The sequence below is a fragment of the Triturus cristatus genome, chromosome 7, assembly GCF_964204655.1.
Source record: "Triturus cristatus chromosome 7, aTriCri1.1, whole genome shotgun sequence".
Classification (NCBI taxonomy): Eukaryota; Metazoa; Chordata; class Amphibia; order Caudata; family Salamandridae; genus Triturus; species Triturus cristatus.
In genome coordinates, this window is record NC_140590.1 from 1,809,558,306 (window position 1) to 1,809,585,361 (window position 27,056).

General features: G+C 43.6%; 2 protein-coding genes across 2 annotated transcripts; one reads left to right on the forward strand and one right to left on the reverse strand.

The window, feature by feature from the left end:
• Positions 1-17,929: 17,929 nt before the first annotated feature.
• On the reverse strand, positions 17,930-18,508 carry LOC146813232 (olfactory receptor 6N2-like). The gene has a single exon (XM_085615323.1). It carries the CDS (start codon positions 18,506-18,508, stop codon positions 17,930-17,932), a length of 579 nt encoding a protein of 192 aa, XP_085471449.1.
• A 1,101-nt stretch (positions 18,509-19,609) lies between these two features.
• LOC146813233 (olfactory receptor 2AP1-like) lies at positions 19,610-25,282 on the forward strand. The gene is made up of 3 exons (XM_085615324.1): positions 19,610-19,892; positions 20,076-20,374; positions 24,353-25,282. The coding sequence occupies exons 1-3, from the start codon at positions 19,610-19,612 to the stop codon at positions 25,280-25,282; spliced, it is 1,512 nt and encodes a 503-aa protein (XP_085471450.1).
• Positions 25,283-27,056: the final 1,774 nt, after the last annotated feature.

A 27,056-nucleotide genomic window follows, 5' to 3' on the forward strand; every position in this document is an offset into this window, starting at 1 on the left:
AGAAGCCTGGTAATGCAGCCATCCTCCTTGGCTGAAGCATTGGGCAGTGAGGAGAAGATGGACCATGGTGCTGGGGTGGCACCTTTAGCAAGCATGGTGGCAGCATCAAAGACCATAGAACAACAGGCCTGAGGGACAGAAAGGAGTTAACGTTCAGCAACTAGCACGCAACATGGTTGGGGTTAAGGGGTTTATTAGTGATGGTAGTGCAGCAATTACCACTGGGGTTACCACTAGTGGTATAGCTAGCCATGGCCTGCAAGCAGGGGTACCAAACTTAGGAGAACAATGGGCCTTTGACCATCAGACTAGTGAGGGGCAAGGGATTCCGGGGCAGCTTGGTTTGCACAGGGCAGTGGCAGGGCATGGTGTGGGACAGAGTGCACCTTACTTCAACTGGACACCATGGTGGCCATTGCCAGGCCCCAAGAATGTAGCAGCACCACCTTGCCTCCTACATCCATGGCAAGAAATGGGTCCTTGTCTAAGCCAAGGTAGCTAGGGCCACAAGCTTGCGGGACCTGAAGCTCCAAAGAATGCAGTTGCAAAGGCTCCTTTGAACAGGGTTACCTCAAATGTGTCCCTTGCACCTCTACCAGTGAGTCCATTACCTGGGTCATGTCCCTATACTCTTTGGCTCACCATGTGTCCATTTTTTCCCCTCCAGGTGCTTCCAGTCCTTCATGGCTGTCCTGACATAGTGGTAGGCAGTGGGATCCGTGAATATAGCCGAAGAGATGGCAGGTTTAGCTATTACCCATCCTTATCTCCATATGAGTAGCCCTTTGAATCCCACAAGGAAGGTATCCTACATGAGCATGTTCCCCTTTACTCCAGCACCAAGCTTTGTGTGGTGGTGCTTTTGTCTGCGACTTGCCATTAGCAACGGTAACCCGACCCACTATGATGACTCTCACAGCAAAACTGAGTTTGCTGATCAACATTTGCAGCTTGCAGAGTGTCACTTTCTCCCTACCCCACATTGCCCTTATCTCTTCTGTAATCTTGGTCAGTTTGTCAATTAGCAGCCAGGACATCCCTGCCTCTTAGTCCAGCTATTCCTAGGAAAGTCAGCTGTGTTGCCGGGCCCACTAGTGGTACTCCTAGCTCCTTGGCCAGGCCTTTGAAGGCTGCAAGTGTGTCCCACCCCTCTCCGGTTCCAGTGCACCCCTCGAATAAGAAGTCATCAAGGTAGTGCATCTTGCCTCGATGTGGGTGTCTGTCTTGTAGGGCCCATTCCAAGAATGTACTGAAATGCTCTAAAGTAGGATCAGGACACTGAGCAGCCCATCGGCATTGCTTTGTAAAAGTATGTTGCACCGTCCCATTGAAAACCTAACAACTGAAAGCTCACCGGGTTAACTGGAAGGACGCAGAATGCTAACTCAATGTCTGCTTTTGCCAATGGCATCATCCACAGTAGTGTAGCGCACTTAGCATGCCTCAGGACTGAGTATGATTATAGTGATTAGTAGTTTATGTATAGGTGTTTGTAAGTCTCTGTTTGTGTTGGATGTGCCTGTGGTAGTGGAGGGTGTGGAACTAGTTTAAGTGTCTGTATGTGATAATTTGTGTGTGTGTTTTTGATTGCTTTGTTGGAATTTATGTGGGTGTGTCTGTGTGTTTGTGCTTGTCTGCAATGTTGTGTAGAGTGTAAGTGTGTCGGCAGGGTCTGGTATTGAGGATTTTGGGGCAGAGGTAGTTGGTGAATGTATGAAAGTTGAAGGATGGTTCTGGAAGAGGAAGGGTCCAGAGAGAAAGGGGCAGGTGGTTATGGGTGGAAGGTAGTGAAGTTGGATCTGATCTGATGCAGGCCATTAATCTCTGTATAGCACATACTGCACTGTGTATGCCATCTTGAAAGTTCAATAATTGCATTATTGTTGCCTTACCCCCTGGATGGTACACAGCAGTGCCGTATGACCTAAAGGGAGGCTTCTAAACAATTGAAGAGCCTTCTTAGACATCAGTGTTGGGTTGACAGAGGCAAGAACTGAGGTGCCTGGGCAAAGCAGCCTTTCTAGAAGCTGGGTGTTGGTCAATATTGGGGAGCAGGATGGAGGGTGATGATTTTGCTGCTAGAGGTAGATGATGTAGTGGTGGTTGATGATGTAGGAAGTCTATAAAAAGGTCTGGGGTTCACCACCACATGGGGATGGAATCCAGCCTCATCACTGTTTTTTTCTATAACACCACCTTTGACTCCCAGAGGACATCCCGTTCCCCACCTATTTGACTAGAGCCTGCTTCAGTAGCTTGGGAGGATGTTTATAAGAAAAAGAGAAATGTATGAACTTTTATGGGCATTATTTATAGAATATAAATTATTTAAGAGGCAGAATTCAAAATTCATTTACCGTTACTGTAATAAAAAGCTCATCATCACTCCATATTCCTAATACTGTGTCTAATTATAATCACTAGTTACTGTTTCTTTATATTGTGGATGGGTGATTCGATTGCATACTTGTCTGATAACATGTCTGACAATCATATGATATAATGCACTTGCATTACAGATGACAGAATATCTGGACCTTTTGATCCACCATCATCACCATCAGGACTTACATTCGTGTTTGTAGAAATGTTTCAACAACATTATGGATCTCCTCTACCTGTGCACACATCATTTATTGTGGTTTCATGTACGTGTTGTATGCATACTTAACACATATGCTAGCCACAGAAACACAGGAGGTCACTTAGGATGTTGTAATACATTTATCACAGTACCATTTATGTTGTCATCTTGCTATAGTTCTATAACAGATATGTAAACATACCTTGGCTATGCATCAGTAAACTTACTCATAATGATGATGTCAACATTATATTGTTCCAGAATATTAAATATGGTTAAAATGTAATAAACAAGGTGTACATAACAAATAAATTGTGTATAGCAGCAAAAATAAAACTGTAAATATTTTAGTTTGCACTTGGTTAGTATTGTTCTGATAATATTTAAAGTTTATAGGTAGAAGGCAGCTGCGCATATAGTTTATATAGGTTACTTCTTGATTGGAGTATGTTATAGTGTCATTTATCTTCAACTTTGGTCACTTATTGTTTTCATGCCTATGACTATCTGACACACCAAGCAGCTATATCGCAGATCTTGATTAAGGTTCACTGACAAAATATCATATATATAGAAAAATATATAAACATTTAAATATTAAACATTAATTAACTTAAATATTAATACTAATATAATGAAAACATAATATATTTAATCAATAGTATGAAAAATATATCAATAAACATTATTTATAATAATAAGAATCAAACATATATATTAACCCCTTCGCTGCTAGGCATTCCCCCCCCTGTGCTAAGCCTTTTTTTGGATATTTGGGGTAGATCGTGCTTAGGCTCCTGCAACTTTTTGACAACATAAGGTATCCACGCGAAATTTGCGTCCTTTTTTCCCAACATATTCGGGATTCTAAAGGTACCCAGGGGTTGTGGATTTCCTTGGAGGGGACCCAGAAATTAGCCAAAATACAGGTAAATTTTGTTTTTGTGGGGGAAAAATTGGAAAAAAGGGCTACAGATGAAAGTGTCTGTTTTTTCCCCTGCAAATGGTATCCAAAAAGGGGTTGTGGTGCTAAAATCACCATGTTTCCAGCTTTCAGAGACAATCAGACGTTTTTCAGCAAACCAATATTTTTTACACAGTTTTGGCATTTTTCTGGGACATAGCCTATTTTTGCTATTTTTTGTGCTTTCAACCTCTTTCCAGTTAATGGTAGAAATGGGTATGAAAGCAATAATGGATCCTGGAAAGCTATACATTTTGAAAAGTAGACAAAATTCTGAATTCAGCAAGTGGTCATTTGTTTAGATCCTTCAAGGTTTCTGTATAGAAACTAACCGTTGAATATAGGAAAAATCATTTTTTTCTCCAATTTCTGTGTGGGAAAGTTCTGGAATCTATGTTGATCCAAAAATGTCCACCCAACCTGCATTCCTGCAGGTCTCCCAATAAAAATGATACCTCACTTGCGTGTGGGGGTCAAGTACCCACGTCAGGCAAGGGCCCAGAGCGTATTGAGAAGACATCAAAATGTCCTATCACAAAACAACCTGGTTTTGCAAGGAAGGTCACCTGGGTTTTTGGCCTTGGGCTCGGCTGCCATCTTGGAAAACTACCAAACTCACACATTTCTAAAAACTTGACACCCTGGGGAGTCCAGGGAGGTATGGCTTGCGTGTGTCTCCCAGTGTTTTCCTACACAGAATCCCCTGCAAACCTCAAATCTAGCTGAAGAAATCACTTTTTTCTCAAATTTCTGTGTGGCAAAGTTCTGGAATCTATGTGGATCCAAAAATGTCCCCCCAACCTTCATTCCTGCAAGTCTCTCAATAAAAATGATACCTCACTCGCGTGTGTGGGTCAAGTACCCGCGTCAGGCAAGGGCCCAAAGCGTATTGAGGAGACATCAAAATGACCTATCACAAATTAACCTGGTTTTGCAAGGGGGTCATCTGGGTTTTTGGTCCTTGGCTCAGCAGAAATCTTGGAAAACTACCAGACCCACACATTTCTGAAAACTAGACACACAGGAGAGTCCAGCGAGGTGTAGCTTGTGTGGATCCCCCAAAGATTTCCTACCCAGAATGCCCTGCAAACCTCATATTTAGCTGAAAAATCACTTTTTTCTCAAATGCCTGTGTGGGAAAATTCTGGAATCCATGTGGATCCACAAATTTCCTACCACCCAGCGTTCCCTGAGGTCTCCTGATAAAAATGATACCTCACTCGCATGGGGCCCAAAATGTATTGAGGAGACATCAAAATGACCTATTACATAACAACCTGGTTTTAAAAGAGGGGTCATCTGGGTTTTTGGCCCCGGGCTCGGAGGCCATCATGGAAAACTACCAACCCCACAAATTTCTGAAAACTATACACCCGGGGAGTCCAGCGACGTATGACTTGCGTGGATCCCCCTACGTTTTCCTACCCAGAATGCCCTGCAAACCTCAAATTTAGCAGAAGAAAACAAATTTTCCACATATTTTTGGGTGAAATCACCGTGACGGCACAAATGTCCTACCCCACAGCATTCCCCTCAGTCTCCTGAGTAAATGATACCTCACTTGTGTGGGTTTTCCTAGATGGCTGCCGAGCCCGGGGCCAAAAACTCATAGGACCCCTCTTACAAAACCAGGTTGCTTTGTGATAGGTAATTTTGAAGTCACCTCAATAGGTTTTGGGCCCTTGCCTGTCACGGGTACTTGACCCACCCACACAAGTGAGGTACCATTTTTCTCTGAAGACTTTGGGGAATGCGGGCTGGGTGACATTTTGTGGCTCCACACAGATTCCAGAACTTTCCACCACAGAAATGTGATGAAAATTTATTTTATGACAAAATTTGATGTTTGCAAGGGATTCTGGGTAACAGAACCTGGTGAGTCCCAGACAAATCACCCCATCCTGGATTTCCCTGGGTGTCTAATTTTCAAAAATGTATAGGTTTGCTAGGTTTCCCTAGTTGCCGGCAGAGCTACGGTTCAAAATCTACAGCTAGGCACTTTGCAAAAAAAGTGTCCGTTTTGACTGTGAAAATGTGTTGTGTCCACATTGCGTTTTGGGCCGTTTCCTGTCGCGGGGACTAGGCCTACCCACACAAGTGAGGTACCATTTTTCTCGGAAGACTTTGGGGAATCGGGGTAGGTGGAATTTTGTGGATCCACACAGATTCTAGAACTTTCCACCACATAAATTTGAGGAAAATGTGTTTTTTTACAATGTTTGGTGTTTGCAAGGGATTCTGGGTAACAGAACTTGGTGAGAGCCAGACAAGTCACCCCATCCTGGATTCCCCTGCGTGTCTAGTTTTCAAGAATGTATACGTTTGCTAGGTTTCCCTAGGTGCCGGCAGAGTTAGGGTTCAGTTTTCACTGTAAAATGCGTTGTGTCCATGTTGTGTTTTGGGCCGTTTCGTCCTGCGGGGACTGCGCCTACCCACACAAATGAGGTTCCATATTTCTCAGAAGACTTTGGGGAATAAAGGGTGAGTGGAACTTTGTGGATCCACGCAGATTCCAGAACTTGCCACCACAGAAATGTGAGGAAAATGTGAGTTTTTTGACAGATTTTGAGGTTTGCAAGGGATTCTGGGTAACAGAACCTGGTGAAAGCCAGTTAAGTCACCCCATCTTAAATTCCCCTGGGTGTCTAGTTTTCAAAAATGTATAGGTTTGCTAAGTTTCTCTAGGTGCCGGCAGAGCTAGAGTTCAAAATCTACATCTAGGCACTTTGCAAAAAAAGGGTCAGTTTTCACTGTGAAAATGTGTTGTGTCCACGTTGCGTTTTGGGCCGTTCCTGTAGCGGGCACTAGGCCTACCCACACAAGTGAGGTACCATTTTTCTAAGAAGGTTTTGGGGAATCTGGGTGGAATTTTGTGGATCCACGCAGATCCGAGAACTTTCCATCACAGAAATATGAGGAAAATGTGTTTTTTAACTAAGTTTGAGGTTTGCAAGGAATTCTTGGTAACAGAACCTGGTGATAGGCACACAAGTCACCCCATCCTGGATTTCCCTTGGTGTCTAGTTAAAAAAAATGTACAGGTTTGCTAGGTTTCCCTATGTGCCGGCTGCACTAGGGCCAAAAATCCACAGGTAGGCACATTTCTAAAAACAAGTCTGTGCCTAGTGGGCTTTCTGCTGCCCTCGGAGGGAATCGGGGGGATGCCCCAATATGCCCCCAAAGGGGGGCAGAAAGACTTTGGCTATATTTTGTGGGGGTGGGGGCATTGGTATGCCCATTCTGGGCAGCCCCCACCCCCACGCATATAAAAAGTCAGCGTAATTGCTGGCATCTAGTGGATTTGCTGCCCACCGGGGCAGATCAGGGGCCACTGCCCCATCAACCCCTCGAGGGGCAGAAAGACTGTTGCGTTTTTTGGGGGAGCTGTGGGCATTGGCATGGCCATTCTGGGATGACCTCAACCCTGAATAAAAAAATACTGAAGCCTAGAGGGCTTTATGCCCTCTAGGGTTTTGCCTAGAGGGCTATTGCCCAAATATGCCTCGGGGGAGGGGCAGAAAGACTGTGGTAATTGTTTTTGGGCTGGGGCCATTATCATGCCCATTCGGGGCAGCCCCCATCCCTACATTATAAAAAAAACTCCCTTGTGCCTAGTGGGCTTTCTGCCCCGGAGTGCAGATCAGGGGCTATTGCCCCCATATGCCCCTGGGGGAGCTGAAAGACTGTTGCATTTTTTTTGGCGGTGGGAGCATTTGATTGCCCATCTTGGGCAGCCCCCACCCCTACATCAATAAAAAAATCCCTGATTTTTAAAGGGCTTTCTACACCCCCAGGGGGCAAATTGGGGGCTACTGCCCCATATGCCCACTCGGGGGCAGAAAAACTGGAATTTCACTGGGGGTTGCGGCATTGTCATGACCATATTGGGCAGCCCCCACACCAACATCAATAAAATAAAATCCCTGGTTTCTAGAGGGCTTTCTGCCCCCCGGGGGGCAGATTTGGGGCTACTGCCCTCGTCTGCCCCTGGGGGCAGAAAGATTGACATTTAATCTGGGGGCTGGGGCATTACCATGCCCTTTTTGGGCAGCTCCCACCCCAACGTCAATAAAGAAAATCCCTGATTTCTAGTGGGCTTTCTGCCCCCCTGGGGGGCAGATTGGGGGCTACTGCCCCATCTGTCCCCTGGGGGTCAGAAAAACTGATATTTCTCTGGGTGTGGGGGCATTGCCATGCCCTTTTTGGGCACCCCCACCCCAATGTCCATTAAAAAAATCCCTGGTTTTTAGTGGGCTGTCTGTCCCCCCTGGGGGGCAGAAATACTAAAATTTCTTTTGGGGGGCATGGGGCATTGCAATGCCCTTTTTGGGCAGCCCCCACCCCAACGTCAATAAAACAAATCCATGGTTTTAGTGGGCTTTCTGTCCCCTGGGGGGGCAGATTGGGGCCTCCTGCCCCATCTGCCCCCCGGAGGGGCAGAAAGACTGTTGTGACCAAACATGGGGGGAGCAGAGGCCCTTGCCCAAGGGGCCGCTCCCCCCTAAATGGTGCTAGTGAGTGGATCCCTGCTTGGGGATCACCCTCCAGGGGTGATCCCCTAGCAGGGATCTACTAGGGAAGGGTACCCTTTCCAACAATACCCTCCCATCTTTTTCAGTGCTCGGGCGGCTGAGATAGCCCCACAAGCACCGAAACTGAGAAACTGAAACTAAGTTTGAGTTTCCATTTTATTTTCAATGACAATTGCGCGCCATGCGCGCAATCGTATTTGCAATGAAATTCAAAAATAGGCCTGGGGAGGTTGGGGAAGCTCTTCCCCACCTCCCCAGGCAAAAAAAAAAAAAAAAGGGAAATCCCTCAAAAACAGGCCTGGGGAGGTTGGGGTAGCTCTTCCCCACCTCCCCAGGCAAAGAAAAAAAAATGGGAAATCCCTTTGCTGTCTGCAGCAGAGGGATTTCTTGAGCATGTGCTCTTGACGGAATGGTTCCGTCATGAGCACACTAGAACTTCTGCTCATGACGGAACCATTCCGTCATGAGCATGGAAGGGGTTAATATAAACATTTGTATTAACATATATATAATTAAAAAATATAACTAAATTTACATTTTAAATTTATATTATTTTTTAAATACTTTTTTTAATGTAATAACATAAAAATAATATAAATACATACATCCAATAGTATAATATATTTAAAAAACAAACGATTTTATTTACAAATAAAATACCAAACAAAATAAAAATGTTGAATTTACTAAAGATAAACAAAAATATTAAATTTTTTATTTTGAATTCCAAAAGCATATCAATATAAGTTTAAACAATATAAAGTAAAAAAATGTTACAATGAGGACATATACTATACCCTGTATATTTTATAAACAGTACACAAAGGGGCTGATTATGATGGCGGTGGGACCAACACTGATGGCACCGACATCTCTAACCGCAGTCAGAATGAACGCTTTGGCCCAGGGAATGACCGACATCTTTTAACGGGCCCGTAGAGCTTGTTGTGCAGTCGGTCCGATCATATTCTTCACAATGGTGGGGGGTGCCTTCTCAGGCACCGCCATGGTGATTACGATCCACCTTTCCACCAGCCATTTCAGGTCACCTCTTCTGATGTATAAAGGCTAGCAGAAAGGTTTTTTTGGGGCCCCTTACAGGACCTGCATTGTTTGGCAGGCACTACATGGTGCCATCGTTTTGTCTAGTTCTTTCTGCATCTTCTTTCTCTGAATATGTATTAAATTCATTAAAAATTGCAAATATTTGTGTAGCTAGGAATCTTTTATTTCTTTTGGATGTGGTCCCAAAAGAAAGTTAGAATTATTCATGTTCTCACTAATTGAGGATAGCATTTTTTCACAGCTGCGAGACTAGAGTGTTCTAACCATCATTGGCATAAATTACCTACACTATGGGGCTCTATACGAAGTCAGTCAGAAACTTTCCACCCGTCACAAACTCGGAATCGGGACCGACCGACTCGTGGTAGGTGGTTACGTCTGCCCGATTACGATGCGACCGTACACTCTGCGGTCGTATTCCCATTGTTTCCTATGGGAGCTTGTGTTCTGCCCAACTATTGGCCGTAACACAGGCCATTATGGGGAAATGAAGTGTGTGTGTAAAACACTGCCAGGTGCCCCCCAAAGTCAATTTCTAAAAGCCTTTTGGTGTTGGACAGGCCAAAGAGGAAACGCTGTTGGAAATTGACATCATAATCCCGAGGTCAGAAATGCTGTCCCTAGGGGTGTACGATGTGGTTCCGAATGACACATTCAAAACCTATTCAGAATGACCGCATGGTTTACCTTCTGACCTCACACATCATAATCGGTCGGGCGGATTGTAAACTGACCGAGTCAGTCAGAAGGGCTCTGACACAGTAAAGGAGAATCCGACTGTCGGGAGAAGACTTTCCATCCGACATCGTAATCGGCCCCATATGTGGTAGTTACTACAGGTGTAGGATGTTTAAAAAGCTTGCTTGCTGTGGACTTTACCTGAACATAGGTCCATGACTCTGGGAGACCACCTGTCAGCAGGTTTGTGCTAGACAGCTTGTTTGTGACATCCTGGATATTGTTTAAAACATTCAAGCATTTCTCCAAGCCAAATTCATCTTCATCCACCACCTTCCCAGAATTATCTAAGCCAGGTAGATACATAGGAACTCTTGAAGAGAACCTCGTTTGGAGTGAGCCCTCCCAATGCTCGTCTAGGCAAGTTATTAAGGGCTCTCTTAACTCCATACAGATTATGGTGCCAACTAAGATCTGAACATAGCACACTAGCTGTCTAGGTTATTTTAATCATGCCATAGGCATGTTCCTCACACCGTTCAACTCTGCTTCAAGTGGGTTGCTGAATTTTACACAAACTCCCAGAGCAGACATTGAATCCCTATAAGCCTTAGAGGTAAACACAGGACCATTATCTGAATGAAATGATGAACTGCCCTCATTGATACCAGGCACTGCAATTCATGTACTACTCATTTACTACTCCTGAAACGTGTGAATTTCTGTGTGGCTAAAAACATAGGAATCGAGACCATGTATCAATCACTACTAATATGTACTTATATTGCTTAGCTGAGTGATATAGACCGATGTGGTCCAAATAAATCACCCATAAATGGATATTTAAGGTCATAAGGGAAGCTGGTGAGGGTCTCTGGACAGTGGAGGTTTGATCTGTGAATATAAACTAGGCCACCAGTGGCAATGTTGTAGCATTGCTACAGTTGGGGTAAATACTGCACATGCAATAGCCAGCCCCCCGTGTGCCTTATTTTGTTAAATCTAATCTAGACAGACTATTAGGTATCATTCTGTCTCTCACCCCTGGTATCGTAACTACAGGAATGTTATCTGAATTAAGGGTGTATGATTATTTGGGAAGAAAACCTGCAGGTGGATTCCTATCTTGCGTAGTTGCATTCATAGATACTTGTTACGATCTTCATCTGAGGTCTAGTTAGTACTGCTACGTCTAAATTGCAGGCTGTGCCACTAGGAAAGCCACACTGTTCCCTTTGGTGCGAATAACATCACATTCATGGCCAAAATGTGCCTCAATTGGACCAAGGAAAGCTTTTCTGGTAAGACAGCTACCTTTTCCTAAAGCTATTTATTCCTTATAGGTTTTCCCTTTGAGTCCTTAAATCCATTCGGCAAATAAACATTGTAACCTTGCACACAGAAGACTGAATTAGACACAATGAGTTTGGGAACGGATGAGTTTACCGTTTTCTGATGCAAGTTTCAGGGCATGTAATTCTGCATGTTGTGCCGTACTGTCACATACGATTTTAGACTGGATGAGTTGTGGGATGAATTCACCATCTGTCACAACATCTTGTACTGCCACACAGGCTGTGTAGTATTTGTACTTTGTTCCTACTGCAGGCTGGGCAGAGCCATCTGTATAGAAGATGCTCTGATAAGAGTCGATGGATAATGTATCTGGAGTCAAAGCAACATCCTCTTCAGAAAAGCTTGTGTATGAAGAGAAGGATAATATTGAAACTTTTAATCTACTTCTCTCAATGAGGAGGTCCACTACACCCATCTCAGTTGTAGGGCGCGAGCAATAGAAATGCCTATGTTGCTGGTTCTAGTGCTAGTATGGGAGAAACACCAATATATATTTTCCCTGCAATAAATGACACTCCTTCAAAAAAGCTGTTTGTGCCGCTGTCAGCATTCTTTCAAACTTGTAAGCAATGGGAACAGTTTTCAAAAGCAGTGCTGCAAATCAGGGCTGCTTTTAAAATACCCTCAGCCTTGGAGCAGTGTATGCCTGCAGGTGAAAAAATGGCTGCAGGCCTCTAAGCTGCAAGGCCCTATTATGTAGTAGAGACTTAACGCTAGGTTTTATCCCCTAGCCCTATTATCTACTAGGGACTTATAGGGTAGATTATGCCAATTATAATTGTACTACAATGCATGTGCGTGTTTTTCACATAGCACTGACCCTGGTCCTGACAATCAGGGCTCAGGGCACAGTCAGCTAGAATTAATACCAGGCAGCACACAAAAAGTAGTGGTGAACAGGCCAAAGGGGTGATTTTCTAACATTCTCCTCCCAATCTAAAGGTGAGGGATCACTAACATGAACCCAGGTAACCCTCATCAGCTTAATGGAAAAAAGTGGAAATTCCATCCACATTGACATGGGCAATCTCAGGTCTGAGTTACACTGTGATGTACATTCCTTGTAGAGAAATGGACCACTTCAATAACTTTGGATTCTCTTCCCTCATCTGCATGAGCCATCTGAGAGATATGTGGTTCATTTCAAAAATGAAAGTGAGTACCAAACAGGTATGCTCTTACCTTTTTCACGGACCAAACTACAGCAAATGCTTCCCTCTCATTGGCACTTCATCTTTGTTCTCTGGGTTGAAGTTGCCTGTTAATAAAAGAACTGGCTGATCAAGGCCTTCTTCGTTTACCTGTGTCAACACTGCTCAAATCACTTGTTCTGAAGCATCTGTTTGAGCAACAAATTCCTTTGTGTAATCAGGGACCAGCAGCACTGTAGTTTAACACATAGCATATTTCAGAGTGTCAAAGGCCTTCTGGCACTCTGGGGTCCACATTACTTTCTTTGGCCTCTTCTTAGAAGTAAGTTCTGTCAGGGAGTCATAATGGTCCCATAATTCTAAACAAATCTTCTGTAATACCCAGTCAGACCAAGGAATGCCCTGATCTGTGTTGTTTTGGTTTTTAGCTTGAAGAGGCTGTACATGGCCTCCACCTACCAGGTGGCCCAGGTCCCCCCCCAGAATTTTGACCTATTTGGCACTTGCTGGCCTTATTAGTCAGACCTGCCTGCTGCATGGCCTGCAGCACTTCCATCAGGTTGTTTAATTGATCCTCCCAGGTGGAACTAAACATAGCTATATCATCCAGATAAGCTGCACTGAACTGACCCAACCCAAACAGGACCCAGTTCACCAGCCTTTGGAAGGTGGCATTGGCATTCTTTAACCCCTTCGATGCTCATGACGGAACGGTTCCGTCATGAGCATCGGTTGAGCTGTGCTCATGACGGAACCGTTCCGTCATGACCACGCCCGCGCTAGAACCCTTCAGCACCGCGGGGGAATCCGCGCAGCGCTGAAGGGGTTAAGCCAAATTACATTACTTTGAACTGGTAATGTCCCTCTGGTGTGATGAATGCTTACCTCTCCTTTGCTTCTTCAGTGAGGGCAATCTGCCAGTAGCCTGAAGTCAAATCAAATGTACTCAGATACTTAGCAGCCCCTAACCCATCAATGAGCTCATCAGCTCTAGGTATAGGATGAGCATCCGTTTTAGTGACTGCATTCAGTACTTTGTGGTCCACACAGAAACTTAACTCCTTTTTCCCCCTCGTGATTAGGTTTGGGCACCAGCACCCCTGGGCTGGCCCATGGACTGTTAGAGGGTTCAATTACCCCAAATTCCAGCATCTTAGGTACCTTAGCCTTTATGCTGTTTCTGGCATGGTCGGAAAACTTGACCAGTTTTTCTTTTTGACAGGTGGACTGTCACCAGTGTCAATGTAGTGCACACACCACTGAGTGACACATGGGGTCAAAAAGAGCAGACCAGCAAACTGCCCTCAACATCTGCTACAAATATCTATGCTGCTGAACTGTCAGTTATGGAGATAGTACAACTCCCTCCACTGGCCCATCTTGCACCTAGTTAGAGAGGAGGGTAGGCACTGGCTAAGTCTCAACCTCTACCCCTCATCTGTGACCAATAACATCTGCTGGTGATGGTAGGGTTTCAATCTGTTGACATTCAGGGACCTATGAGGGTTCCTGGGGGTGTTAAGCTCTACCAGATAGGGAACCTCACCTTCTTTGCAAGAATTGAATAGGGCCCGGCCACTTGTCATGGAGAGTCCTAGGAACTACAGGCTCCAATACCCACACCAATTGACCTGGAGCATACTCAGGCATTCCAGCCTTCTGATCATAATGGTGCTTCATAAGCTCCTGGCTCTCATCCAGCTTCCTGCTTGCCTTATACATGTACTCTGCCATGCGAGATCTCAGGCCTTGCACATAGTCAAGCACATTGCCCTTAGCTTCCTTGAGAAGTTTTGCAGAAGACTCTCTAACCACACTCAATACCCCCCAACACGATGCCCAAAGACTAACTTAAAGGGACTGAAACCAACCCCTTTTTGTGGGCCCTCCCTGTTAGCAAACAGTAGGCAGGGGAGGAGAATATCCCATTTCCTGCTGAGTTTGTCAGACAGCCCAATGATCATGTCTTTCAGGGTCTTGTTAAACCTCTCCAAAAGAGCATTCATCTGGGGGTAATATGGGGTGGTGAACTTGTAGGTAACACATTCATAACAGATCGCTTTTGGATAGCTGGACAGAAGGTTTGTGTCCCTATCTGAAACAGCCTCTGTTGAACTGCAGGTAAAGCAACTGCTCTGAGGGGTATTGCCTCAGGGTATCTTGTGGCATGATCCGCTACCACCAAGATATACGTATTCACTGATACAGCAGGTGGATCTAGAGGACCAACAATGCCCACCCCTGAAAGGGACCCCCAACTATTGGCAGTGGTATCAAGGGGAGTCTTCATCTTGACCCCATGCCTTGCCATAGCCTGACAAGTAACACAGGAGCTAGAGAGCTCCTTTACCTTCTCAGACATTCAGGCCAGTACGAATGGTGCACCAACCGGTTCCAAGTTTTTGACTGCCCCATAATGTCCTGCAATGGGGATATCATGACTTAAAGTCAGAATGAACTCTCTGTATTTCTGTGGCACCACCACTATCATGGCAGGCCCTTCCTTAAGGTTTCCGGTCTCAGTATAGAGCAGTCCATCTTCTTTATGGCAAAACGCCTCAAGTTCTCACGGGTAGGACAGTCTCTGTCCCTGACAAAACTTCTCTCTTGATGACCCTCCGGCTCCTTTCAGTTCTGCCAAGTCTGACAGCTGTGGTAGGGAGTCCCTTACATAGATGCCAGATCCTTCCCCTCAAGGTCAGAGTCTTGCTGCACCTCTGGAGTTCTCTGGGCTTGCTCATTGCCCTTGTCGTGGGATGCTTGGCCCATTGTCCCAGGGTCCAAGCATACAGCCTTTCCCTTCTGCATAGTCTATGACCTAGTCACAGCAAATACCCACTCACGGAGCTTCAATATTCTCATATGGAGCCCTCTCTTTACCTCTGACCAGTCGGATGATTCAGGATCATTTTCCAATAAACACTGTATTTGGAGTGCTGGAGACACAGCTACCTTCATAAAGCCTGTCACACCTTCCCTTTCCAAATCTACCCTGGACATGGTACGAATCTTGATGCTTCTGTCTGCACAGAGTACACATATTTACAATGGGGAGTGTGTTACAATAGCTAAAAGTAACACAGCTTTCTGCATGAAGACTTCGTAAAGATGGTTCACATTTTTTAGATGATTGATCACACTGCTCTAAATCTGTTATCAGTGAAACATATAGTATGATAAAAGTGTAACATAACATAAATAAACTTTATCCATAATGATGCATTAAGGGAGATGTAGTCATTGACCATTAATACTGTTGAAGTATTTGTGGACTGCACTTAAGATTGACCCAAAATATAAAAAAACTGTTTTAGCTAAAATGTTACAGATTATAATATATTATGACAAACAACTGTTAAAGAATGTGACCAGAACCATACAAAGAGACTGACAACATGCATTATATTTAGTATAATGTAAATGCTGCAAAACATTTTCCAGAGTAGAACAAACATAAATAGAAACATACATAAGGGTGTGCAGATTACATTCTGAATAGGAAAAGGGTACTATAAGAATGAAGATACTAGATTGTGAATAAAAGTGCTTTCAACACATTAAAAAGTTATTATTCTTAAATTTAGGTCCAAATAGACCTTTAAAAAAGGGAAATATATTAAATGGAGCTGGATAATAATAATGAAAACACAGTTGATTGTACTTATCAGTCTCAGGTCCACCAGGGATTCTTGCAAATCCTTCAGTGTGCAGGAATCCATACACCTTCTCTTCCCTGGTCATGCGGTTCAGGAGCCTGGGTGAACCACTCTCATTCTGCTGGGCCCCTAGGTGGGCTTTTGAGGCCAGGGATCATACTCTCCCCAGAAAATCATTCCAGTACTTCCTCATTTCCTCATTTGAACACCTGTTGTTTAATACAGATTTGTTTGTGTGTAATTCTCTTCAACATTTGCCTTTTCTGGGTTCTTGGTCCGACCTTAATTATTTCATCCACCATGACTGTTATTTCTGTGTCTGAAAGTCTGGGTTCTTTTTTCCCAACATAATGCAGATAATACAATAACATTTCAAAATACCAAGAAAAGTCGTTGATAATTGAACAAAAATCGCAGCTAAAGGAAAAGGCAACAAAAACACCCTATGTCTGTTGAGAAATGAGAAAGGCAAAGGATCATAGTATAGAATGGGGTGTGTTTTATAGTGTGTTACTTTGCCCATTCATCTCAGGCATGTGACATATGCATCTGTCTTTAAGACACATGGACCCAGTATGCCGAAAATGGTACAAGACATATTAACTTCATCAGTGACCTTCTGCAAGGCTGCCAATCCAATGAACATATATAAATTTGGTGGGCGGTGCACCACCACTACAACGGAGATGAAGTATTCCACTACGGTACACAATTTTATGCAATAAATGGAGTAGAACTGCTGGTCGTATGGAAGTACATCTATTAAGGGTGACAGCTGTTCTTCCGTCCAATGTATAAATTGGATGGGAGAAGCTCTGTCAGCTCGACGGATGGATCGAAGACTCCATTGTGGAAGATAGCCATCAATCCTTAAGTCCAAAAGAAAAACATTCAATCGGGACAAGTTGTTTTAAGTAGCCGACCCACTCTCCATTGTGATTGACCATAATATGAGCCGAGGTGAATTGCATACAAGACGACAATTGTTAACGCATAATGCTTTTAGGCATTTCTTTTATTTAATAATTGTAAAATTCTTATTGCCACTTTGAATTCTTACGTTTTGGTGTCTGTTAGACATATCGGCCTTAGGGTGTTCTCCCCCAAACAAGTTGCCTTCATCCTCCTATTTTTTTAATTAATTTTTGCTGCTTTTTTTTTAAAAGTAGAAAACAAGTTTATTTAGACAGTTGTCCAGAAAACATTCTACAAACAGATTTAACTGTTAAAATCAATAAATGGACCACATCTTGACTGCCCGACAACCCCCTTCCCACTACAGTTCATCATTAAAACTCTGTTTAACAGACTGTAAAAACCAAGCAATGCTTACTTCCACATATAAATAGCGCATATCTGATAACAACTCCACAGCTTTCCTCCTAGGGACAGTATCATATTTATAAAACAGAGGTCTTAAAAACATAATGCTGCCATTAGTACTAACCAGCGCAAAAGTGCTTGTGCTCACTCCCTAAGACCTGGTTAAAATGGTTTACACCAGATCGGCATTTTTAATTCACTTAGAAGTCCATAGTTCTCAGAGGTCCAGCGATAGTCTTTCCATAGCCAATCCACCCAGCTCATAATATGGCAGTCAGACCACATAGCTCTCCCCTTTCGACCACCACCTTACAAACGGGGGTACAGAGGAACCAAAAGCTTGTAATAAGGCCATATTTTTTGAAAACATGCACATAATCAAAACTTAATTGGAAAGACTATCTAAAAAGCATTCTTTTTTGCAAATGTTCCAAAAATGTTAGCATTTTTGGTGACCCACGGTAAATAAGTGGTTCATTTTATTTAATTATCCTGCTTGCTCCTGATTCTAAAATCTTCTGTGCATCCTTCTATTCAAGGCATCTTTGAACGCTTTGTTTTTTAAGAGTGCAGATTGTGGGGTTGCAGAATGGGGCCATTCCAGTGCAGACCAAGCAGAACTATTTGCTCTCACTCACTGAGTACATGGAGACAAGTTTGAAGGAGACAAACATGATGACTCCATAAAATAAAATGACCACTATGAGGTGAGAGGCACAGGTGGAGAAGGCCTTGGATCTCTGAGTGTTACTCTTGATTTTCAGGATGGCTGAGATAATTTTGATGTAGGAAGTTATAATTAAAATCCATGAGAATATCACCACTATTGCATCAATGATAAAAGTAATTCTTTCAATGGTAATTGTACTGGCGCAGGAAAGTTTCAGCACGGCGATGACTTCACAGAAGAAATGGTCCATTTCACGAGTCTTACAGAATGACAATCTGGATATAAGAACAATATGAAGTACTAGTGCAAAGAAGGCAAGGATCCAGGCTTTGCTGGCCATTCGCAGACACACAGACTTATTCATGATCACTGTGTACTGCAAAGGTTTACAGATGGCTGCATAGCGATCAAAAGACATGATGGTCAGCAGAAACATTTCTATTGCAGGCATGGCTAAGAAAAAGTACACCTGCAGCAGGCATTGCAGAAAAGTGATGTTTCTTTTTGAAGGAAAGTAGCTGGCCAGCATTTGAGGAAAAGTGACAGAAGTTTAAGAGATGTTTTGAAAAGACAGGTTTTTAAAGATAAAATACATGGGAGTTTGGAGGTGTGAATCTGAGTAAATAAATGGAATAGCAGTAAGGTTACCTGAAATGCTTGAGGGAGGAAGATGGCGGAATGAGTCCGCTATGGTGGACACTGATCACTGACCTCCTCTCCTCTGACTTCACGGCTCCCCCTGGCTCCTACATCTGGGGGCTAAGGCATGGCACGGCATGAGAACACGGAGGTGTTCTGGAACCTAAAAACTGACTGCCCGGTTTCTTACCTGCTCGATGAATGGAGTGCTCTATAGAGGTGCTGGTGGTGCTGACGGCTCAGTAGTAGGCACCTGGCTGCAAGTCACTCGCAGATTCATCAATCTGGTGGCTTGGTCCCACGCTAGGCTGCTTTTTCACTCTATCTCGGCGACCATTCCTGAAGCGGTATTGCAAGCACGTGTGGCAGCCAGTGGAGGAAAACAGACACCGGTGGTATCTAGATCGACAATGGCTCCCCACGTAACACGACCCCTAAAGGGCTAGTGCGCACCGGGGATACTGGTTCAGCATCTGGCAGCAGTCCTTTTGCAGCTAAGATTGGTACAGGCAGGGACGAGGGCCAGGAAGCTAAAGTAGATTTAGATGGCTGTTCCCAGCTTGGGTGGCCAATCCTCTGGCTTCTACGGTCTGGCAGGGCTGGGGGCCTGCTCCGGTCCTGTGGATCAGTAAACTCCATCCCTGGGCTTGAGATGGCCGAAGCCCTAATTACAGCAGTGCAGGAGGGTTTGAAGGGAAAAGGCCATCCTCTGACTGGCACGCATACGGATATGGTGACATCGTCTTCTGTACTGCAGAGGAGTGGTTCTCTTGTAACAGCGCCTGAGGATTCCAATGGCACCGAAGACCTGGATGGAATCGTCAGAGATGGAGACACTGAGAGCCGTCTAATATAAGGTGCTCTAGAATGAAGTGATCATTGCCCCACTATGTTAGTTAGCACTCAAACCACTTTTGCAATACAATCAGCACATGAGCAGTCTTATCCACATCTCTGTCTTAATAGTGATAACAACAATACCAGCACTGGCATGCCCAATAAAGCAGACCTTAACCCTCAAGTTCACTCGTCTTCAGGCTGGGAAAGTCGAACGCTACCACCCTTACCCTTACCCAGCTATGACGGAGGGCCAGAGCCACTAGTCAGCTCTATGTTAGCTCACTCTATTCACATCCCCTTGGATGTATCGGGCAATGTCTTGTTGGGATCTGTGACGCAGCTAGCCAACCTTGCTGGTAGTGATGGCAAAATTGAGGAAGCTGCAATATTAGACATATCTGCAGCATGCATCCCAGTGGAGGAGAAGTGGAAAGGTTTGTGGTGGTGCTAAACTCCCTTTCACTACTACAGTGGGGTGACTCAAGGACTCTGCTCCAAGCAGCACAAAGGCTGACCCTGGTTTTAGTCCCCTACAAAAGTGGGTGGCATCAAAGGGAGAGGTAAAGGCCATCGTCTTAAGGCTCTCTAACATTGGCAATGTTGCTTCTAATGTTCAGGTGGGGCTGCATCAGCTGAGGGAAAGGACTTACATTTATCTTCTCCCTCTGGTATGGCTCCTATGGTGTGGCCTGTAGCCAACAATCACCATTGTAGCCCAGAGGGGAATAAGGGCAAACAGCCTGCTGTGATCAGGTCAGCACCTGCCCCCACAATATCAGCAGCAAGAAATAATCCCATGGTAGGGTCAGCAACCGGACACTCAGAGTCTTTTGAGGATGTGCCTTCCATGTTCACAATTTTGCTGGTGCTGTCTATCCAGAGGGCCAAGGCTCAGAAATATTACATTCAAGCAAAGGTAGACAGCCAAGACATTTAACAAGCTCTTACTGAAGTCACCAGATGTTACAGAACTGCAAGAACAGGTTGCAGTAGTCGAAGAAGCTAACGCTCACACCACAAGGGTTGCTAAAACGAGCAAAACCTAGGTGGCTTTCCTACAATCTAAGGTGGAGGGTTTTGAGGACCGCCAACAGTAGCATAATCTGCAAGTTTTCAGCATACCAGAGGGTAGAGGAGGCTCTGATCCATGGGTGTACATTGTCAATCTGTTCCAGCAAGCATTTCCTGGGACTCACAAGTTCAACGGGTGCACCATATACGCTTTAGTATCCCACAAGGAAATCAAGGCAACTCACTGCGACCACATTCAGTTTTGGTATTCTTGGGTAATTTCTTGCTACGTCAAGCAATCTACCCCAAAGCACGTCCTTCTACTTCTGTCAAACTAGACACTATTGCTATATTTGTGCACTTTGGATCTGTGTAAGTCCACAATGAACCGACATTGGGAGATACAGCAGTTAATTGACCCCTTCAAGTTGGTGTACTCACAAGTCTATCTGCAGGAGCCAGCACACTCAAAGGTTGTTAGAAATGGACGCTCGTACTTCTTTGACATTGACACCAGCCCAATGTGCCTTCAAGCAGACTTGAGCCTGGGCAGTGGAGGCAGGAAATGCTAAGCACTTCAAAGAGAATGTCTAGAAACGTATCGCACTTCAAAGAAGGCACAAAGTATAAACATAGGACTCTCAGACTCACTCTTCCATTCACTTTCAGGACATGTGGAAGGACTCTCAGAGGACTACCTGCTACTGTGGCCTGCTGTGTGCTTCAGAAGACTGCTTTGCCATGAATGGGAGGACTGCTCTGCTTCCTGAAACCTCCCATTAACCCTCAAAGGCCTGACCTGCTGCTTTAGTCAAGTTCCACTTTTTGGACAAGGAACTACCAGAGTGATTCCAAGGGCTAGTTGGCTGCCCTCCTGATCAGAGCCTCAGGGTCGGAAAAGTCTCCAACCATCTTGAATCTGCACATAGACCCAGTCTGAGTAAGTCCTGATGCTTCAAATGGTGCCCCTCTAGGTATGGACCATTTCAAATGCCACTAAAAGTGTACAAATAGCCAAAATACAAATCGTTAGCATTAGAAAGTTTTGACTAAAAGGTGGTCGGAAAATGGAGAGGAGTCTAGGGCAAACATGTATGTCAATCCACCCAAGGTCCATCACTGTCAACTCAACTTCGTGGCAGCTCCAGCTACGTTCTAATCCCCAGCAACAAATCCTGTTCAGTGACTCCTCTGAGAAGAGGTATCCAGCCTCATGAGATCTTGTTGGTTACAGCCTGCAGCTTTTTCTAGCTGTGTATTTCGACTTCCAAAAAAGAGTCCAAATGTAGAAATCGTTCCCACGACTACAAAGCCTACTCCTCTAACACTGCCTGCAGATGTGCCCTGCTGAACTTTTTCATTAAATTTCTTCTCTGTGTGGGGGTTAGTAAAGACTGAGCCCTATCCACTCTTTGCATCTGACCCGTGCTCCATTCCAGTCAGCTATAACTTTGGATCTAGTCTGTCTTGCAGAAACTAGATGTCCGCAGTTGGTGGTTTGATCCTTTAGGTGATAGATTTTACTTTAAAATTGTAAAATTCATAACTCTAGTTATATTTATTAAAAGCTTTTAACGTACTCTAATTTTCTAAATTGATGTTGGATTTTTCTTGTGTTGTGGTTTTACTTTATTGCGGTGTATGTGCTGCATCTATACTTAACACATTGCCTCAAAGTAAAGCCTGACTGCTTTTGTGCCAAGCCACCAGAGGGTTAAGCACAAGTTAATTTAGTGACTTTAGTGGTTCACCCTGACAGGGATTGTAACCGTTGCTTGAGCAGGGTTTACACCCCACTCAACGAACAACCCAATTTATCACAGTGTCATTTTATTAATTACATTTTTCTCTAGTTTTGTAAATTAGAGTAATTTTTTAGTGTGTTGTGTTTTTGGCTTTGTTTTTAACTGTTTATTTGTGTTCTAAATGCTGTACACATTTTCATTTATGTTAATCCTGTCTGCTCTATGCCATAGCTACAAGGGGTTGATTTCAGTTTTAAAGTACTGAAACCTTTTCTAAACCTAACAAGAATAGTGTCAATGTTACTTGTGGTAGACTAGCATCCACTGCAACTAATAATCTACTGATGTACTCTAATGTTCACAGTAAAAATACATATATATTTGCATCCAAATGAGGAGCAGATGTCCTCAATACCAATAATGACATTTTTGTTAAGTGCATCTAATGAATTGTAGGGAAATAATGTGTTCCAATCTGTTTTCACATAGAAAAAAGGATTATTAAAGAACTAAGGCTGACTAGAATCAATTCCAAGCATTAATCAAAATAATGAATATCATTCATGTCTGATGAAAGGATTTAAATTAGCAGTATTCAACGTGCACATCTAACATGGTGTTCTTCTCTTCTTACAAGCCAAGCTGCATCTGGCCCACAGAACAGACTAGACACTGGTCACTCCTCTGTAGATGTACGACCATCCCATGACATTTCAAAAGGCATGTCATAGCAAGTCAAGCATTCACCATGGTTTATGAAAATGCGCATAGTGACTCAACACATGGGTCCGCAATGATGCCCTGTTGCCATGATGAACTTCTTACCTCCCTCAGCTATTAATGGAGAAAATTATTACTGTGTAGGGTAAAGACATTTACTTCGGTGTGATAAATAACAGTTTAGCCCAGAAATATCTGCTTTGCAGTTGGTATGTGATGCTGAAATGTGCAGCACATGCCAGTTGTGTTGTTTCATGTGGTTTCTATTGGTTATATTAGGAATATACACACAAGGGTGTAGACTCAATTCAGAGCAATTTACAGAGCCTTAATATGAGAAAAAGCATTTATTTTAAATGAATGTGTAGAGTCAGCATTAGGTTGAGGGATACCCCCTGGATAAGCCCTACTAGAAGTAGGAAGGACATAACTATTTTCTAGGTCTTGTGGTATTAACAGCACATCTAGAGAACACAGCTATGTCACAGTGTTACACATGCTAAAACCCATTCTGACAACCACCTGACAGGGACTGGAACATGGCAAAACACAGAACACAATGCCATACTAATTTGTCTCACTGTATATCTGCTGCAATTTGTGTGGCTACCCTTTCAAATACAGCCCAGGTGTTATGTGGAAGGCAGACCAGGACTCAGTAAAAGGGACATACACATTTACATAATTTACCTGCACTTCTCATGTCAGGGCGAAAGAGTACACACATTCATGCAAGGACATCAAGACCAGGGATATGGCCTATTATTACATAGCAGATTACTTGTGCATGTGAACATAACTGCATTTGCTTGACATTTGATTTGATTTATTGTTTTTATGAACATGTGCCTTCATGCCTCCTCAAGTGAGCCTATGCTTTTAAAGCATGTCTTTGTTTTATTGCCAATTTGGAGGTTCTGCTAAGTGCCTGACTAAAGACCTCAAGATAACCCACCATAACTAAATGCAACAAAGAGGAAAGCAATACAAGAGAATACCCTTTAAATTCAAGCAAATCAAACAAGATGATTTGGACTCTAAGGAACTTCGCCATTGGAAAGCTTCCTCACTCGTAGATCAGCATAAACTTACAAACCACAAGAGGTGGTAAGAGTGGGCTCCAAAGTGTGTCCGTTTTCAGGGATCTGATACTGAACTTCTATCGGATAACTACAGACCAGTTGTTGTGCTTAAAGTCCACTCACTTGATAATCTTTATTAATTGTGTGAGTTTTGCATGGCGAAAAGCTTGCAAAGTTTAAAAAGTAAAGTTGCAATGTACACACTAAAAGCACACAGTTAAAATGTCTTCTCTTCTGCATTTGTTTGATTGGAAGTGCCCAAAGTCATTAAAAAAAAAAAGTACACTTTTACATGATTCTAAACATTATGTCACTTACTATTCTTTTTCATTATAGATGAGTAATGAAAATCAAACTTTATGGACAGAGTTTGTTCTTGTGGGTTTTTCTGATTTTCTGAAAATGCAAGTTCTCATCTTTATTGGATTTCTGCTCTTGTACCTTATGAGCATTTCAGGAAACCTTACTGTTATCGCAGTTATTTACTCAGATTCACACCTCCAAACTCCCATGTATTTTTTTCTTAAAAACCTGTCTTTTCTAGACATCTCTTACACTTCTGTCACTTTTCCTCAAATGCTGGCCAGCTACTTTCCTTCAACAAGAAACATCACTTTTCTGCAATGCCTGCTGCAGGTGTACTTTTTCTTAGCCATGCTTGCAATAGAAATGTTTCTGCTGACCATCATGTCTTTTGATCGCTATGCAGCCATCTGTAAACCTTTGCAGTACTCACTGATCATGAATAGGTCTGTGTGTCTGCGTATGGCCAGCGGAGCCTGGATCCTTGGCTTCTTTGCCCCAGTAGTTCATATTGTTCTTATATCCAGATTGTCCTTCTGTAAGACTCGTGACATTAACCATTTCTTCTGTGAAGTCATCGCCCTGCTGAAACTTTCCTGTACCAGCACTCTTACCATTGAAAAAATGACATTTATTATTGATGCAATAGTGGTGATATTCTCATGGATTTTAATTATAACTTCCTACATCAAAATTATCTCAGCCATCCTGAAAATCCAGACTAGCACTCAGAGATCCAAGGCCTTCTCCACCTGTGCCTCTCACCTCACAGTGGTCATTTTATTTTATGGAGTCATCATGTTTGTCTTCTTCAAACCTGTCTCCATGTACTCAGTGACTGAGAGCAAAAAGTTATTCTTGTTCTACACTGGAATGGCCCCATTCTGCAACCCCATAATCTACACTCTTAAAAACAAAGAGTTCAAAGATGCCTTGAAGAGAAGGATGCATAGAAGATTCTAGAATCAGGAGCAAGCAGGATAATTAAATACAATTAAGCATTTATTTACCCTGGGGTCACCTAGAATGCAATCATTTTTTGATGCATGTCAAAAAAAGGACGCTTTATAGATAGACTTTCAAATGCAGTTTGATTATGTACATGTTGTCAAGAAATAGGGCCTTATTACAAGCTTGGGGGTCCCCTGTACCCCCGTTTGGGCAGTGGTGGTCTGAAAGTGGAGAGCTCTGTGGTCTGACTGCTGTATTATGAGCTGGGTGGATTGGCTTTGGAAAGACTGTAGCTGGACCGCTTAGATAAGCAGCAGACCTCCAGGTTCATGATCAGGGAAAGGCAGCCACCAAAGGGTGGTATTGGTTACTGCACCACTGTGCGTGTGATGATTTGCGTGATCCATAAGTGGACTGTGGCTGCCCAATCACCTGCTTCAATGTGGTGGTGACAGAGGATTTGCGGAAGGTACTCACCTCTTTGTACTTCTTCCGGGCAGGGTCTGACGTGGATCCGTGTCTCCTGGTCCCCCTTCACAACAGGATTTTCACCGGAGGATTATGGACCGGAGTGTGGCAATATAGAGGTGATTCTTTTTTGTACCATATGCCCATTGCCAGGACTGCCCACATGTGGGCTGAACCCAGGTAGTGGGTATATGGGATTTTTCCATATATATCATACATATGTGTGCACCCGACACATATGCAGTTGAAATGCACACACAGGCATCGATATATTTGGAATAAGTACTCACCATCAACGCAAGATCCCAACATCCACACCGCCAGCCCCGTGGTCAACTCATAATACAGCAGTCTTTGGACTGCCAGCGCTTTGGGCTGCTGGTGGGGACAAATACAATTCTATGGTGGTCGGACCAACAAATTTGTAACAAGGCCCCTACTATCATCTGAGATGGCCTGATGTGTTACATATGGGTTTCTGAGAAGGAGATGTGTCTCTTATATTTTCTTGTGTATGTGTGTCTATAAGAGACTATTTGGTGCATCTACTTGTTAAATGTGTCACCTACAATGAACAGGGCCCATATCTGATTCTTTGGAATTTGTACTATCAACATGTGGAAAGAATGCATCATGGTTATTACAAAAAGTTGCACACATTGACAACCATGTAAGCAAACTTACACATGTTAAAGCCCTGCAGGGATATTACCTCTAACGTTCTCTTCTATGACAAATATAGTGAAAGTTATTGCTGCACATATGTTAACATTTCTGCACTTCATTGATAATTGATCTGACCTGGTGTTAATATCAATGGAAGTATAATACAAAAATGTCTTGATTCAGTGAGCTATAGTCAAACCTTTGCAAAGTACAGTTTCCCCCTTGCAAATGTAGTTTCTAAGCTTGCAGTTCCTGATGTATGATCAGGCCATCCAGAAAGGAGCAGGTGAGACCACTGGGTGCTGTAATTTTCTGCCCTCCCTACTTAACAAAGCAGTGGATTTAAAACTCAGTTGCGTATTGCCTCTCATAAACCATGTGGGCATGGTAATGGGGGCTTGCTGATGTCAGAAAGTTCTTGGTTTATACCCATGTCACCCCCAGAATAAGCATTGACATGTACAGTCCTTTGACTGACTGCCATGTCTAAAACTTAGGTCTGAATCCTCCACTCCTATGTTAAGAGTTGGAATAAAAGTCTGTATGCCACTAATCTTGTATTTCATGAGTGGTGGAGGAGGAAGTCAGCACTACACATATGGGACAGTTGGGGTCCATGTCTGCATTGCAGCATTGTATAATTTTGTGAGGC

What these genes read in the sequence shown, in the direction of transcription:
- LOC146813232 (XM_085615323.1), bottom strand. Translation starts at nt 18,508, where the DNA reads ATGCTGGCCAGCTACTTTCCTTCAAAAAGAAACATCACTTTTCTGCAA.
- LOC146813233 (XM_085615324.1), top strand. Translation starts at nt 19,610, where the DNA reads ATGCCCAATAAAGCAGACCTTAACCCTCAAGTTCACTCGTCTTCAGGC. An exon ending in AGTGGAGGAGAAGTGGAAAG is followed by an intron (nt 19,893 to 20,075) that starts GTTTGTGGTGGT and finishes TCTAATGTTCAG; the next exon opens with GTGGGGCTGCATCAGCTGAG. An exon ending in AATATTACATTCAAGCAAAG is followed by an intron (nt 20,375 to 24,352) that starts GTAGACAGCCAA and finishes TTTTCATTATAG; the next exon opens with ATGAGTAATGAAAATCAAAC.